The 16,011-nt window shown below is 57.0% G+C and overlaps 9 protein-coding genes across 9 annotated transcripts; 7 read left to right on the forward strand and 2 right to left on the reverse strand.

Annotated features, from left to right (window-relative positions):
- Positions 1–173: 173 nt before the first annotated feature.
- On the forward strand, positions 174–1,475 carry PG985_000969 (uncharacterized protein; the record flags this gene model as incomplete). The annotated part of the gene is made up of 1 exon (XM_066820738.1): positions 174–1,475. One exon carries the CDS (start codon positions 174–176, stop codon positions 1,473–1,475), a length of 1,302 nt encoding a protein of 433 aa, XP_066691617.1.
- A 644-nt stretch (positions 1,476–2,119) lies between these two features.
- Positions 2,120–4,133, forward strand: PG985_000970 (uncharacterized protein; the record flags this gene model as incomplete). The annotated part of the gene is made up of 5 exons (XM_066820739.1): positions 2,120–2,725; positions 2,791–2,973; positions 3,030–3,222; positions 3,292–3,716; positions 3,792–4,133. The coding sequence occupies 5 exons, from the start codon at positions 2,120–2,122 to the stop codon at positions 4,131–4,133; spliced, it is 1,749 nt and encodes a 582-aa protein (XP_066691618.1).
- Positions 4,134–4,598: 465 nt separating this feature from the next.
- Positions 4,599–6,181, forward strand: PG985_000971 (amidase; the record flags this gene model as incomplete). The annotated part of the gene is made up of 2 exons (XM_066820740.1): positions 4,599–5,951; positions 6,002–6,181. Coding segments are annotated over 2 exons (1,533 nt in total), but the record flags the coding sequence as incomplete, so codon positions are not given.
- Positions 6,182–6,506: 325 nt separating this feature from the next.
- On the forward strand, positions 6,507–7,337 carry PG985_000972 (uncharacterized protein; the record flags this gene model as incomplete). The annotated part of the gene is made up of 1 exon (XM_066820741.1): positions 6,507–7,337. The coding sequence occupies one exon, from the start codon at positions 6,507–6,509 to the stop codon at positions 7,335–7,337; it is 831 nt and encodes a 276-aa protein (XP_066691620.1).
- Positions 7,338–7,502: 165 nt separating this feature from the next.
- PG985_000973 (arad-like aldolase/epimerase) lies at positions 7,503–8,318 on the reverse strand (the record flags this gene model as incomplete). Its single annotated transcript, XM_066820742.1, has 1 exon — positions 7,503–8,318. The coding sequence occupies one exon, from the start codon at positions 8,316–8,318 to the stop codon at positions 7,503–7,505; it is 816 nt and encodes a 271-aa protein (XP_066691621.1).
- A 257-nt stretch (positions 8,319–8,575) lies between these two features.
- PG985_000974 (uncharacterized protein) lies at positions 8,576–9,118 on the forward strand (the record flags this gene model as incomplete). Its single annotated transcript, XM_066820743.1, has 1 exon — positions 8,576–9,118. One exon carries the CDS (start codon positions 8,576–8,578, stop codon positions 9,116–9,118), a length of 543 nt encoding a protein of 180 aa, XP_066691622.1.
- A 411-nt stretch (positions 9,119–9,529) lies between these two features.
- PG985_000975 (Serine/threonine-protein kinase PLK4) lies at positions 9,530–11,389 on the reverse strand (the record flags this gene model as incomplete). Its single annotated transcript, XM_066820744.1, has 1 exon — positions 9,530–11,389. One exon carries the CDS (start codon positions 11,387–11,389, stop codon positions 9,530–9,532), a length of 1,860 nt encoding a protein of 619 aa, XP_066691623.1.
- Positions 11,390–13,308: 1,919 nt separating this feature from the next.
- Positions 13,309–14,449, forward strand: PG985_000976 (uncharacterized protein; the record flags this gene model as incomplete). Its single annotated transcript, XM_066820745.1, has 2 exons — positions 13,309–14,261; positions 14,338–14,449. 2 exons carry the CDS (start codon positions 13,309–13,311, stop codon positions 14,447–14,449), a joined length of 1,065 nt encoding a protein of 354 aa, XP_066691624.1.
- Positions 14,450–15,370: 921 nt separating this feature from the next.
- Positions 15,371–15,934, forward strand: PG985_000977 (uncharacterized protein; the record flags this gene model as incomplete). The annotated part of the gene is made up of 1 exon (XM_066820746.1): positions 15,371–15,934. The coding sequence occupies one exon, from the start codon at positions 15,371–15,373 to the stop codon at positions 15,932–15,934; it is 564 nt and encodes a 187-aa protein (XP_066691625.1).
- Positions 15,935–16,011: the final 77 nt, after the last annotated feature.

Genomic DNA, 16,011 nt, shown 5'->3' on the forward strand with positions numbered 1-16,011 from the left:
TTGCTGCGATTGAATGCTGGAGGCTATCAATTAAATTGAAATCACCGTTGACAAAAGTACAATAGAGACCTGCATTGAATTGCTGTCCAAGGCCCACAATTCCGTCTCTATCCCTCCCACCTTCTTCAATTCTTCCAACCGTTGAACCCACTGATTTCCGGGGCAGTAGAGCCATGCAAGCCGACGCTTCCTGTAGTGGCGGTCTCAGTCCATTGACTAGGCCCAATAGCCCGGTCTCGCGGCTGCTCCAGAAACCCGTGTGTACGTTACAGGAGTACGAGGAGCTCCTTCACGGCGGCCGCTGTGTCTTTGTTGCCCTGGATTGTGAGTTTGTCTCCGACGTCCACTGGGACGCCGAACCCGATCCGGCCAGAGTCTTCGCATCTCAGGCCCCGACCGAGGTGGGGCTTGCATTCGCCCATCGCCCTTTTCGGCCGACTGCCCCTGCTGTTGGGACGAGACAGGAGCCCAGGCTACGTGGCTTCTGTCGCGACTTTCGCGTTGAGGCCCTCTCGCTCAAGGTCCGGGAGCCGTATCTCGAAAAGCTCCAGCAGATCGCCGGGAAGCCTCCAGTGGGCAACAAGGGTCGTGGCAAGCTTCGCGAGCACTTCCAATTCGGCGACCCTGAATTTGTGTCCGTCAAGCAGGTCGAGGCCCGGGTCTGCCGGGCCGTCGAGCAATCCCGTGACAGCAAACCCAACGCCAAAGTGGTCCTGGTAGGTTACGCTCTAGATGCCGACTTCAACGCCATGCGCCAGGCCTTCCCTGCACTTGCCGACATGTGTGACCGCTTTCTCGATTTGAGTACCGTCATCCGCTCTTCCGTCTTCACCGCGGCAGCCGTCATCGAGCCGCCCGGACTGCGGTCGTTGCTCAAGCTGTTCGGCTACCCCCAGGACGATTACGGCCTTAGTGAGAGTATATACCACAATGCGGGCAATGATGCTGTCAAAACTCTGGCGCTGCTGAGCGAGCTGGCCCTGCCATGCCACATTGAGACTCTTCGGCTGCGTCAGCAGATCCCGCGCGAGATACTGTTGATAGAAGACATCAAGCCTGACGATGTCAAGAACGTTGCTTTCGTTCGACCTGCCGATGGTCTACACCTGCCCACCTCGTTGGATCGTGTGCTAAAGTTGGCGATTCTCGCCCTTCCGTACCGGCCACAAGCGGTGGGCATACACAAGCAGCTCAAGAATTCACCCAGCTCGGCGGACCAGATTCAAGTTCTTCGAGGCTGGGTACGTTTTGGCTCCACAGGGGACCTGGGGGCCTTTGTCAAGGACAAAGACCACATGATGTGCGAAGGTCGCGAGATCAGGATTGCTCCGCGTGGCGCTGCTGCGGGCCATACAAGAAAAGCGCTGGCCGGTCTGAAAGCTGACCAACCATACAAACCGAATGAGAGTGGCAACGCTCTTGAGGACGAGAGCAATGCAGAAGATGATCTTGCTCTTGGCGGGCTCTTCCAATAAACCTGTCTGGCTGCTTGGCTCCATTGGTGCAAAGCGCAAAGACGGAATCAAGTCTCACAAGGGCTGCCACTGCAGTTGTAGAAAGCGAACGGTGCACGCAACTTGGACAAGGCTCATGGAGGTGACGCTCGTTTCCTGTGGAGTTCGCATGGTCGTTATCAAGATGCGGGATGCTTGTCACTGATTGGTCTATTGGTTTCCATGTGTTCTGTCGGTTGGCGCAACCCGATCCCTCTCGGGGGTTGGTGGTCCCCTCTCCGCAGCGCATCCTTGAGCCGATAGGATATGTTCCGATATCTTTATCTTCAACCCCGGAACTTGGCCTATTGCCACGCGATTAGAGTCTGTACGCCAAGCTGTCGGCTCTCCACTATCAGAATGCCGAGCCTACCCTGGCGACCAAGCCCCTCCCCTCCCAGTCGGTGGTTGACCCCCGTACTATCTGCGTACCAGTCGGGACAGGCGGCGGCGAACAGGCAATCATGGCTGTGTAGTTTGTCGTTCGTCACGTCATGGTAGGCATGATATACCTGTGGATGCGCCCGTATGAATCCGCCCAGCGACCATCTCGGTCTTTCCTCCCATTGTCGTTGTCACTTGTAGCGCACAAGCCCAGCGGCGACAGTTCTGACGAACGAGACAGAATGGTTCGCATCCTTAGCAGGTACGCCATAGCGGCGCCTTTCCGGTCAGCCGAGGCCTTCCGCGACTTCGTTCGGGCCCCGCAGAGCGCAGGTGGACGGGAGCGGATTGGCAACGAGAAATGGTCCAATCGCGATCTCGAGCCAACACCCCCCGAGGAACGGACATGGACGGCCATGAGCCTTCCCATGTATTGGTTCACCAACATGTTCAGTGTGACGGGGTGGAACGTCGCCGCCAGTCTGATCGCCGTCGGTCTGACCTGGCAGCAGGCCTTCATCTCGGCCGTGCTCGGCTGTCTCTTGTCGTCGCTCGCCATTGTCTTGCTGGCACGGCCCGGGGTCATGTACCACGTTGGATACCCCATCGTCGCGCGGGTCACCTTCGGCATGTACGGATCGTACTTCTTCATCTTCATCCGCGCCGCCGTCTGCATCATCTGGTACGGCGTGCAGAGTTTCTACGGGGCGAACCTTGTCTCCGTCTGCTTCCGCTGCATCTTCGGGGACCTGTGGACCCGGTGGCCCAACGCCCTGCCCGCATCGGCCCATGTCACCTCCAAGCAGCTGTTGGGCTTCTTCATCGTCTGGGCCGCCGAGTTTCCGTTTGTGGGTGGTTCCCGTCTTTGATGCTCGGAGACGCGCTCTCGGCGCATACTGACCACAGATGCCAGATGTTCGTCCACCCCACCAAGATCCGCCATCTGTTCACCATCAAAGGAATCGTCATGCCTATCGCTACCTTTGGATTCTTTGGCTGGGCCATGGCGAATGGCGATGGGCTTGGCGCGCTCGATACAGCCAACCAGGCGGGGGAGAAGGTGGCTGCAGCCACAACACTCGGCTGGTCTGTCATGGTACGTAATGGCACGTCGTGTTTACAAAATGGACATGTGCGCTAATCTGTGGGCAGAGCGGTGTCAACGTCATCATGGGAACCCTGTCGCCCATGCTGGTGAACCAACCTGATCTGGCACGCTACTGTCAGAAGCCGTGGCATGCCGGTGCGCTGCAGGGCGTCGTTGCCTTCTCGGCCAAGGTGCTCGTTCTTTTCCTCGGCCTGGCCAGCACGGCCGTTCTCACGCCCACTCTGGGAAAGGCTCACTGTAGGTTACCGTGCTCTTGCCGGAGGTGAGCCGTGTATATCTGGCTGACATGCCCCTTTGCCTCCTCAGGGAATCTTTGGGACTTGCTAGGTGCTATCTTGGATCACTATTGGGGCCCAGCGGCCCGCGGCGGGGTCTTCCTCGTGTCTCTCAGCTTTCTCCTGGCTGTCATCGCCACCAACTTTGGGTCCAACTCGATACCGTTTGGGGCCGACCTGACCGGCTTGTTCCCCAAGTATATGACCATCAAGCGGGGACAGGTTTTGTGCGCGCTCCTCGGTGTTGCTGTCGTGCCGTGGGAGCTTCTCGCCAGTGCCCAGGCATTCCTGTCGTTCCTTGGCTCCTACAACATCTTCATGGCGCCACTCTGTGGAATCATTATCACGGACTACGTGTGGACAAAGGCCGGTAACTACCACATCCCCTCAGCTTACGACGGAACGAAGAGCAGCGCGTACTGGTACCGGGGTGGAGTCAACTGGGTCGCCGTTTTGGTAAGCAATGACATTCCTGTAGACCATTTTCCGGCACGAGAGCCGATCTGTCCTGACTAACACCACATGCAACAGGCTTGGGTCGGCGGGATGGCACTAGGGCTTCCTGGGCTCGTTGCGCAGTATCAGCCCCAGGCAGTCAGTCAGGCCGCCAAAGACCTGTACAAACTTGGGTGGGTTCTCACGTTCACGGCTGCCTCTGTTCTCTACGGTACCATGACCCTGTTTGCCAAGCCGCGCATCTTGCCGGTGGGATATGAGGGCGTGCCGCTCTCGTTCGAGTACATGGCCAAGAGCGGTCGTGACGGGTTCTTGGGCGGTGAAAGGGATGGTGTAGGTGTTGCAGCGTCACCTGTCTTGACGGCGGGCGGGGACAGTAGCAAAGACAGGGAGAAGATCTCCGAGATGAATATCTGAACGAGAAGAGAGGCCATGACGTAACACATATGGAAGCCACCAAGTAGATCCAGAGAAGGTAGTTGCTCCAAAACTACCAAATTATGTCTCCAATAAGGAAAGGGTATATATAAAGTTGGAGAGCCATTCTTGGCAGAGGATAACAATGTGACAAGATCCGATCTTACACGTATAAGGAGTGTTGCGAATTAGAATACTGGGCATAAATTCGAACTCTACTCGAGTCAGATACCCCACACCCTTGTTGAATAATAACACTACATGGTGGATTAGGTATGGATCAGAGCAGAGCAGAGCAGCGCAGGCACACACACAACCATCATGCTCCACTTTCGGGGTACCGACCGATAACCGCTCCGATGGGGTTACTCCAAAATGCCGCGGGAGCCCATCCGATGACGGCTATGTTGGTGACGATGATACACCCAGCGTAAATAGACATCCACGAGCTCCTGGTCACAAGATTCATCGCGAACGAAACTCAACAACCTCTTTGCCCCCTCTCTCGTCTGGCCAATGGAAGCGTATCAACTTACAGCCACGCAGGTGTTGGCCCGGTTCAGAGACGGTTCTCTGACAGTGGAGGAGTACGCACGCTCCTTGCTTTCGAGAATAGAGCAGCGCGATGCGACCGTCAAGGCTTGGGCGTATCTGGACCCCGATTATGTGATCAAACAAGCCAGGGCTCTGGATCAGACGCCGGCGGAGCAGCGGGGGCCCCTACACGGAGTTGCAATTGCTGTCAAGGATGTCATCTACACCAAAGGTAAACGAGGTCCCCCTCCCGACGCCCACTGGTACTTACTGACGTGTGCTGCCTTCCTTCCCTCCTTCACCAGACATGCCCACTCAGTTCAACTCGCCCATTTACGAAGGGTCTGCGCCAAAGGTCGATGCAGCATCCATCGCCATACTACGCAAAGCGGGCGCGCTGCTGCTGGGTACGCCTCGCCCCCTGCCGGTCGTCTGTCGGGCTTTGTTTGGACCTTTGATGCTGACGGGAGCCCCGCAGGAAAGACGACGACGACCGAGTTCGCAGCCACGACGGTGGGCCCCAAGACGAGCAATCCGCACGATCCCACCAGGACGCCCGGCGGCTCCTCGTCGGGATCCGGCGCGGCCGTCGGCGACTTCCAGGCCCCCCTCGGCCTGGGCACGCAGACGGGCGGCAGCACGATCCGCCCGGGGTCGTTCAACGGCATCTACGCCTTCAAGCCGACCTGGAACTCCATCAGCCGTGAGGGACAGAAGGTCTACGCCCTCCTCTTCGACACGCTCGGCCTGTACGCCCGCAGCGTCGACGACCTCGAGCTGCTGGCCGACGTCTTCGCCCTGCACGACGACACACCGCCGCCGCCACCCGAGGCGCCCTTCGGCGTGCGGGGCGCCAGGTTCGCCATGCTGAAGACGGTGGTGTGGCCGCAGGTTGGCGCAGGCACCGCCGCCGCCATGGACAAGGCCGCGGGGCTGTTGCGCGCGCACGGCGCCGAGGTGGACGAGATAGAGCTGCCGCCCGAGTTCGACGACATGCCGCACTACCACCGCGTCGTGCTGCACGCCGAGGGCCGCGTCTCCTTCTTGCCCGAGCATCGCATCGCCGCCGACAAGCTGCACGGCTTCCTCGTCGGCCACGTCGAGAACGAGCACAAGTACACGCGCGCCGAGCAGCTGCGCGCCTGGGACAGCATGGCCGCGCTGCGGCCCAAGATGGACGCCATCGCCGCCGGATATGCGGCCATCATCACGCCAAGCGTACCGGACGAGGCGCCCGAGGGCTTGGAGAGTACCGGCAGCGCCAACTTTTGCAGCAGCTGGACTGTAAGTCGTTTCCCAGACACCTTCACATCAGACTAACACCACTTTGGCAGGGGCTGCATACACCAACCGTGAATGTGCCGGGATTCAAGGGAGAAAACGGTCTGCCGATTGGCCTCACTCTTGTGGCCGCCAGGTATAATGACAGGCATCTACTCACCGTCTCAAAAGCTGTGGGGGGCATCTTTGAGGCCGAGGGTGGGTGGAACCGGAACTCGTCACTGGGCCTTTAGCAAGTTCGCGGGTGCGTTATGAGCAGGTCAGGGTGACCACAGAAGTGCCTAAATCAAATGAGCCGGGTACCGGTGGGCACGCCATATACATGCTAATATGGACGAAGCGGAGAGATGTGACTGTGTTTGGAGAACCAATTCCGGATCAGGCAATTTAACCACGGCAATCTACGTTGGTTGGTCTTTGCGTGTGTGGCTTCAGACAAGACCAGGCCGTGACATAAGTACCAGGCGCAACTCGACTCTGCTCGGGAACATCCAATCCCCTCCAATCCAAAAGAACGACGAAACAGCTCAGTAGACCTTGACATGTTCATGTGCGACAATGACAATGCTCCGGGATCTGACTACCACAAGAGCCCTCTGGGGTCTGCTCCTGGCGGCATGCCGCATTAGCCGGGCGACGGCGCAATGTTCGCGTGACGAGCTTCTGGCCACGGCCAACAGCTACCTGGAAGCGCAGGTTAGCGGGAAGCCGGCCGCGCTGCAGATCTCGGGAACCAACTTCACCTACATGGAGAACAACGAGAAGGCCGACCTGGCCAAGGGCCTGCTCAGCCAGCCCCTCAAGCTGGACCTGAACCGGTCCACGGCCGACACCGTCGCCTGCGCCAGCTACACCATGTTCATCTCGACGACGGGCGCGAAGCCGTACGTCGTAGGTACGCAGATTCGGCACCAGCCGCCGAGCAGCTCGGCCAACGGCACGAGCCCCGTCATCGGCATGATCGACACGGTGCGCGCGACGACAGGAGACCTCTTCTTCAACGCGCGGCAGACGCTGTCGTACATCCAGAAGGAGGACTGGAGCCCCATCGATGATGCGGGGCGCCGGCCGAGCCGCGACGCCCTGCGCCATGCGGGGGACGCCTACCTCGACATGTGGACCAACGCGACGGCGGCCGGCTCGATCCCCTGGGGCACTGACTGCGAGCGGGTTGAGGGCTCGATGCTGACACGCCCCTGCGGCCAGACGCTCCCCCGCGGCGGCAGCTCCAGAGTCAACGGGAACCGCCGCTACGTCATCGACGAGGTCGTGGGCTCCGTCGACGTCCTGTGCGAGTTCAGCTCCCTGGGGGCCTGGCCCGACAGCCACGAGATTCGCATTGTGGATGGCAAGGTCAAATATGTACACACCATCACCGTGATGCACTAGCTTTCTGGACGGGATTTGCAGGATGGAGGGACAAGGATGGTTGACCAAAGAGCCGACTTGAAGAGGCGGTACTCTAGATGAATATATGAGTTTCTTTCGAGGTATATAGTCTATATGCATACACGTGTATAGGATAGATCATCCGCCGCCGCCTCCGACTCGGCTTCACGCCGAGTTGAGGTAAAGGCTAGAAGCTTCCACCTCCCTCAGCCACAAGCCCCAGGGCCGCATCACTGTGTCGCTTGCCATGGCCTTGGAGGCCTCTGCCTCCTCGGGCGAGAGGAACTTGATGGGCTGCAGCGGGGCGTCGTTGCGACTGTGGTAGGCCGCCTGGGTCGTCAGGGCCGTGGTCTGGACGACGGCATTGAGGGCCGTGTAGACGGCGCGGAACACGGCCTCTTCGATGCCGCCCTCGCCGGCGACGGCGGTGAAGCCGTGGCCGCGCATCAGGACGACCGTGGTCGAGTACTTGAACTGCTGGGCCAGGGCGGCGCCGAGGGCCTCGGAGCGGACCAGCATGTCGCCGTTGCCGCCACCGCCAGAACGGGCCGAGGCGATGTCCCAGACGGGCGACCAGTGGCCCAGGAAGCCAGCCATGTGGTAGCAAGGTCGCAGCGGCACGCCGTTGATGGTGTATGGGAGGACGGCGTCGGCGTGGCTGTGGACAACACTCTGGATGGAGGGGTAGGCGCGATACAGCTCGCTGTGGATGTGACGCTCGGCAAAGCCCTTGGGCGCATGCTCCGGGTCGACGGGGGCGGCGTCCTTGACCCAGTACTCGACCAGGTCGCGAGCCGAGGTGATGGTGGCCGGGGCGGCGTCCCGGGACAGGATGAAGACGTCGGGCTTGAAGGGGTGGCGGACCGAGAGATGGCCGTATGCGTCCAAAACACGGTGGTGGTGCAGGATGTGGCTGCCGCTGATGAGCTTACGGTGGATGGTGCCGAGAGCGGCAGCTTCGAGGGCTTCTTTGTCCATCATGGCGATTGATTGGGTTGGTTGGAGGTTTTGCTTTTGAGGGGGGCAGCCGAGTCCGTCGCCGCCGCATTGTGCAACCTGAATCGCTATCATGTGACCCGGGGCAGCATCCCCGCACCAGCCGAATGTATATAGTCGAGCATCAAATTACGCCACTGATTCATGTGCAAGTGCAATTATCTATGTAATCCTAAAGGGCCATCTATCTCATGTACATCTCGTCCGTATCTTTGCAACACAGCCAAGACAAGCCATCCGCCATGCTTTCGGCAATTCTCTTCCTCGCCACCCTGCAACTCTCAGCGGCGCACTGTTCCATCGCGTATCCCGCATCGAGAGCCGATACGCTTGCCGAGAATACCACTACCACCTCCCATCCATCCGGCTTCCGTGGTCGCATGAGCAACCTACTGACGCACATCGTTGAAAAGGCGCCGGCGCCGCACACGGTGCCGCTGGCTGGACAGACTAGCCAAAGCAGGGAGGGTCCGTGGTCTTGGGTTTCCACCACGAATGGACATACGTCTTCATCAACCTTGGGCCTGAGCACCAGTGCCAGCGCTTTCCACGTCACGGGAAGAGGCACATACTGCATCCCATCCTTGCCACTTCCCGTCCAGTCGCGTGATGGCGACAATGCCATCATCCAGGTGGTCACCTCGGGGAAATTTGGCTCGGCCCTCTACAACCTTGGTTCCACGTCGGCAGTAAGGCAAATCGTTCTTGGTGGTGGACTGATGGGCCTGCTGACAGTGCGCCGATATCTCCTTCCGCCCAAGTGCCCAGCCCTTGTCTGGCGATAGGTGTTAGAATAGTATTGGGGGATATCTGCCGAGTACGTTGGACAGGCGCCGTACTCTGCTGGCTCATTTTCGAATCCCACTTCCACTGCCAGTTCCAACGCTCTTGAAAAATTCTGCTGTGGCAAAGCAATTGGGCGTGGTAACCGTGGCAGGCATGCTCGGCTTGTCCATGGTAAATGGTGCTCGGTGTAGCGTTATCAACAAAAAAAAGAATCATCGACATCAGGATGCGGTCACGCCGGCAACAAGCAAAGGGGGGAGGGGTGGGGGCGCATCATTTAGCAAATGAACTTCAAGTATGTATATAGTGGGGTATCGTGCGTGAAAATAGATTTGAGATGGTTCATCGGAATCTTTGGCCGTCGGAAGGATCGGGTTCCCAAATAAGCTTCCATAGCTTTACAAGTTGCTTCATTTATCAAGTGCCGCATCTTTGATGAGTTCGGACATGATCTTGGCCATAGTGATTCGCTGGCCTGGGTTGGGTGTTAACATCTGCGAGACCAGCAAGTGCAGCTTGTCTCGCGAATTCAGCTTGGACTTCGCCTCGTTCACCTCGTTCAGCCACTGCTGCATTTGGCCCACGGCGGAAACTCCCTTGCCGGTATGGTGGTGGTGCGTCCTGCGGTTGAGGTCGGCAATCATCCAGTATAGTTGCTTGGGATGCCCCTGGCGGCCACGAGCGTCGGGAAAGGTGATCTTTTTGAGCACATACAGCATCGTGACACCCAAGGCCCAAACGTCTGACGGGCTCCCACGCAGCCTTTGCCCGATGAACTCGGGGGGGACGTAGTATGGTGTGCCACCGTTGGTTGCCGCGTCATTCGTTCGTGTTGATAGACCAAAGTCGCATAGTACTGCGCCACGGTCCCGCGAGTATAGTATGTTAGCAGGCTTGATATCGTTGTGGACACGCTTTCGTTGGTGTACGTAGTTCAGGGCGCCCGCGATGTCCTTGAGGATTCGGACCGCATCGCCACGATCGCCCGTGAAGATGTCGGTCCCAGCGTCTCGCCAGACGCTGCGGGCCGCCAGGTCTTTGCCGTCCACATGCTCCATATACAGCGACAAGTACCGCGCATCGCCACCGTACAGCCTCACAATGGACTCGTGTTTAAGGTCTTCCTGACTCCGATATTCGCGTAGCCACACGTCCGCTTGGCGAATAACATTCCTATGGCTGTCCTGCGGTTTGGCATTATCTGGTCCGCGCGTTTTAAGAACTTTCACCGTGATGACGCCGTCCGGAACCTCGGAAACTTTGGAGTGATGGGCGGTGAAAACCGAGGAGGCTGCCGTGGTGGCAATCTGATTGCGCTTTGTCAACTGGTATTGGTCGAGCTCGTAGCCACCCGGTATGCTGATGGTTTCGTCCCTTTGCACCTGCAGCAGGGCTTGGCCGGTTGGTATCGCAACTTCTGTCGCCGTAGCAGCATTAGGAAGTGGGAACACCAGCGGGTCTGCCATTGTCCGTGGATAGAACACGATGACGCCGTCACCATCGTTATTGGCGTGTCCACGACCAACGGTACGCAGCCTTTTTTCTACGGTTGCCTCCCCGTCGTCTTCCTCGGAGAAGGATCTTTTGACTGACGAGTTTAGGGCATCGGAATTGCCAATGGTGGCCGAGGAGAGGTCGGGTGGCTCACGTGGGACCTTGAGTGAAGCAGCGCGTTTCGTCAATATTCTGAAGTCTATGACAGCTGTCCCATAAACACTCAATCTCCATGAGGCCGGACATAGCTCCTTGGTGGTTCCCGGCACAAGCTCTTCTTCAAAGTTGGCATCACCGTCCGCTCCATCGGCAAGCGACAACTTGGCTAGAGTAATGGGGACATCCGAGCGGTTGTAAAGTATCTGATTGTCGCTGGCTGGGTCGTAGTAGAGTTCACACCAGATGGGGGGCCGTGTCTCGTCCACGCCACTTTCGCCAGGTATCCGCAGCGCGAAGTTGATATCCTTGGAGGTCTGAGTCACCGCCAACACTCTAGTCTCGGGCTTGTCAGCGGCCGCAACCTCGGCGCGTAGAGCAAGCCATTTGCAGTTATCCGACCCGGGACTCACGGAGCGGCTCCTGGTCAGTGGCCGCACCAAGATTCGGATCCCTTCCTTGCGATGTTTGTCATCGATGATAAGCTTGTCCAAAGGGATAGAGTCATCCTCGGACGACCCCAAATCCTCGGGAACACGGATACTATTCTTGAGCCGGCTATCTATTTCCGCCTGGGAGAAAGGCTCCGTCCTCTCCTCAGAATGGTAGTACTCGCCCATGGTAAGGCAAAAGAAGCAAAAGAACAACAACAAAGGCCTTCTAGGGCATGAGGGCGATACGAGGGTATGTGTATGGATGGGGCGGAGACTTGGGCTGCCGAGTAGTAGGCTGAAAGCTGCTGCAGATCGGGTGGGATTGAAGGGTAATAGGAAACTCAGAACGACGATGATGCAAAGGAAAGGCGGGAGAGGCTCTTTGAAGCTTTTCGGCCGGCCGCCGCCACGGTGTAGAGAAGACAGGCGTCAGGCGGAGTGTCCTCAAGGCCTATTCTGGGTGAACACGAACCCGGAACTTTGGAGTCATGGTAGCCGTCAGAAGTTGGTGCGGCTGATCCCGCGCTGGAGTCGCCTGGCTGCCTAGGCGGGTACTGCAATGCTGTAGGGCAGACCGATCCTGTTCACGCAACGTGCGCCAGTTGCCTTTAAAAAGGGCACGCAGAGGGAGCGGTACGAGGATACGTTTGTTTCACTTGACGGCCTACCTCACATAGCCCTGATCACAGTTCACATCGACATTTGGACTGTAAGATCGGTGGGACATGCGGGCAGTCAAGACGGTGTCAATCCAACCACGAGAACACCGTGACCCCACTGATTGCTCCGCCATCTCGGAAAATACTTGGGAAGATAGGCATCGCCCCTCCTTCTTGGAGGTTGGCTAAAGAGGCAAGGCAGAGAGATGCAAGGGTGGGTAAGCTGAGCAAGAAAAGAAAACCCCGTCATGATGGCAGCGCCTGGCTGTGCATGAGGTGCGGCCAGCTGTTCAGGACGGTGTCATTTTCCCATGTTCGCCTCAAACACCTCCCATGACACGCCGGCTGGAATACAGCATATATAAGAGAGAAAGTTTGCAGTCTGAGCATGCAGTCACCATTAGGCTTGCCAGAGTTCTCTAGCCATACATGCATACATGCGTGTAGCACTCTGGCAGAGTCTATCTGGCCCATGGGAAATGCGGCAAAAATGGCAACGGCAAAAATGGCAACATCAGCCAGTTTGTGGGATGATGGGTGCGCCAAGGGATGGAGTGAGGCAACGCCTCGCAGTCACGAGATTGCCCGACATTTATTTGAGAGAGCGCACGGTGGGGGTGTTTCTATAGAAAAAAATCCCGTCCGATTGTTTCGAGGTAGAGATCACATCTTCCGCGGATTAAACAAACAGCAGCAGTAAGGACCATTCGTACACACCCGTACCGTGCCTGCGTAGGAAGGCACGAAATGCAAACCGTCACCTTAGCAAGAGGAGGGTGTGAAGAGATGCAACGGATTTTTGATCATGGGGCAACTGCCATTGGCCGATCGGACCACTAACCATCGGAGGTGTCAGACAGATCCCTGCCCTTGAGAGCGATTGATTGGCCAAAAGAAGGCCGCTAGCGATCTAGGCGCAGTAAGTTTGTGCAGGGCTGTCCCGTGGCTGGAGGTCAGACCCATTTTAGGCCTGAACTCTCAGGCCGCAACATGGAGGGTGTCTGAGAATGGGAACCCAGGCTCGCCCAACTCGTTGAAACCGCTGCTGGCTAGGCTGTTCTGTGGCCATATCCTCCCCGTCTTCCCCCATTTCCCCATCAACAAAGGCTCGCCAACGTTCATCAGTCACAAAGGGATCCCAAAGGCAACGCGAATCAACAGTCAACCACTGTCGCCAATTCCAACCCCTAGTCAACTTCTTCTTCACTGAACGAACATCGCCGAAATGGACCTGATGGGCTGTATCTAGATCGATGGATTCACTACGAGCCCGCTTGAACGACACTTGACACCCTCCCTGTATACAATAGCGACGACCAGCCACCACGCACCTTAGCCCGTCTTTCCCTTTCAGTCCTTGTTTGATTTTCTCTTATTTATTTCATTTTTTTTTTCTTGCTCTTTGGATTTCGACAGCGCTCTTGATACCCTCCCCTTGGACGTAGAATGGACGACGAACTCAGTTGGTCATGGCCTGCCTGGAAGTTCGGAATGAAGAGGGACGACCTCTTCTCCAAGCTCCACGATCAGTACAATACCTTCCAGTCCGCCATTCAGGACCCCGAAGCTTTCCATCACGATGTGTACGAAATTTCAACCTCGGCCAGTACCGCAGATGAGTTCCATCGCCTCCTGGCCGATCGCAGAGAACAACGTCTTCGCGAGCTGAATGACGGTCTCGAGTCGGCCTCTCTTGAAATCATCGCCAATCCGAAGCTCATTGGTACACACCAGTGGCAATATGCCCTTCAGCTCTTTCGATCCAAATCGCTCGACTCGCTGGTTAGATACTTTTCGTCCTACCTTCCCGACGATCACCCATGGCACCAGTCGTACTCTGACGACGCGCAGAACGATGGTGATGCGCGGACGACAGTGTCTTCCACCGACTCTGCTGTCGATGTTGTCAGCGACCACGGTCACTGCTCCAGCAAACCCTTTTTCGATGACGGCGACCGCTACTTCATCACTGACGAGCCGCTCGCCATAAATACCTCTGTCCCTGCGATCCATCTCCCCCCTTCTCCTCGATCAATGACCATGTGCTCTGATTCATCGGCCGCTTCGTCTGTGGGCGACAATACTCACCACGAGTACGACTTGGCCACCTTGACTCCAGCACGGACTTTGTCCTTCTCAGAATCCGAGTCTGATGGTATAGCCCAATCCGGTCTGCTCCCGTTTGAGCATGACTTTGAGGAGACTTCCCAACCAGACGATAGTCCGGTCACGTCAGTTTCCGACATCTCGGAGTCCAGGTTCTCTACCACGGACTTCGGTCAACACGACCAGCACGACTTTCGGCGTAAAGCTATCCCACCCGCAGAGTGCGAATGTTCGGTTGAGGAGTCGGTGGAGGCGGACACGCCCACACCGCGTAATGAGACTACGGTAGATTCGTACATCTCTTTACGACCACCAAAACCAGCAACCTCAATACACGGAATATCTGGGCTCTATGCACACGCACTGCAGGAGCACGCTCGGTCGTCCCGAAAAAATAGGCGAGATGGCAGCCCTTCAAGGATTGTCAGGCGGAAGAGTCCTGAACTCGGACGCATACAAAAACCACTGCAAGATCCAGTAAGGATCAGGCCAAAAAGTCGGCCGCGGAATGATTAACGATACTTGGTGAACTCTGTAAATATGCTACGATGGCACTGTATATAGTCTTAAATGCCGGAGAGATTTGTCTGAATACTGATCCGTGGAATTACCCTCGCCGCCGCGTTCTGGCCGTGTGATACCCTTGAACACACATCGTCACGATTCCCAGCAAGAAGCGGATATTGCCGCCACCATCAGGCCCGGAGCATTTTAGGTCTTCCGGTAGCATACACGCGATCCAGGCTTGGCAACAAGAAAGGCCCCATGGTGTTGTCGATATTGATGGGTATTTCGAAACGGTCCAGGCGACGCCGGCTCGAAGGGTGAAGGAGGAGTGCTTGGGGTACAACGCCTGACAAGGCCCCATACTAACCTAAACCCCATCACCCAGGGATTCGACCCAGGGCCCAAGTAAGTAGGTACCCTGTAAGGTTAAATGGCGGGGTAGTCCAGGCCTGTCGGTAACAGGTTGCCCACTATGTACATAAGACTGCTCTTCTTTGCGCCAACCCATTACCTCGGTGATCACCCCGTAAGAAATATGTATATTGCGCAATCCACTGAGATTTGAGTGTAAAGGTCTGTTCGGAAGAAAGGTCGCGAGGTCGTTGGCTTTCAACAAGCCTGGCTTGTGAAGATAAAAGGCGCCAAACATATGAAAATGAGGTCATAGGCGAGAAGATGGCACTGTTAGTCTTTGTATGGCTCTCCCACATGTCTAAAACAGACAAGCTATGTGCCTATCAAGGTGTCCTCGGCTGGTTTCATGTAATGATGGCTTTATAACATCATCATCATCGTCATCGTCCATATTGTGGCATTGTATTATTGTATGTATTAGTGACTATCTGCATATAAAACAGCTGTATGGTATCCCGTAGCAGTACCAAGTCCCTTACCAATGATCTACTTGACCCTCGTCTCGCTCAAAAACTCCTTTTCCGCTGGTCTCCAACGGATTAGTGACTCCCTCTTCCTAAACGACGACAGCGCTCTCGAATCCCTACCCGAGCCGTACATTCCCGCGCCCACCGCGTCAGATCAGCTCGTAGCCGGACAAGGCCGCTCTGATACCATGGCAGCCGGAAGCAAGGAAACGCTTCGACAAAAGGCTTCCAAGAAGCTTAATGGGCCCAATGCCAATCCAAGTATGATGGGCGACCCTATCAGCCTCAAGGCCGAAACCAGCGAGACGATTCCTACACCTGACGAAGCGGGAGCTGCTCCAACGCCGTCCTCTAGTAGACCGAGCCAAGGCGGGTCGGGAGCTCGCAACCGGGATAACAAGCAGGGCATTCGCAGTCCCGGCGAAGAGACGTTGCGTGAGAAGGCGGCCAAAAAGCTGAAAGGCCCAGAGGCGAATTCGAGCCAACTAGGAGATCCTATCAGCCTCAAGAATGAGACGAGCAGTCACATACCAACTCCCGACGAGGCAGGGGCCCAACGCCGAGAGTCAAAACTATAGGCAGCTGTGGCGTAAGCGTAGGGGGGTGGCGTGCCTGGGGAGATACTTTGGATTGCAGGGTGTTAGCATGTTCCATC

Source organism: Apiospora marii, assembly GCF_038362585.1.
Source record: "Apiospora marii strain CBS 49790 chromosome Unknown utg000001l_segment0_segment0, whole genome shotgun sequence".
Taxonomy (NCBI): Eukaryota; Fungi; Ascomycota; class Sordariomycetes; order Amphisphaeriales; family Apiosporaceae; genus Apiospora; species Apiospora marii.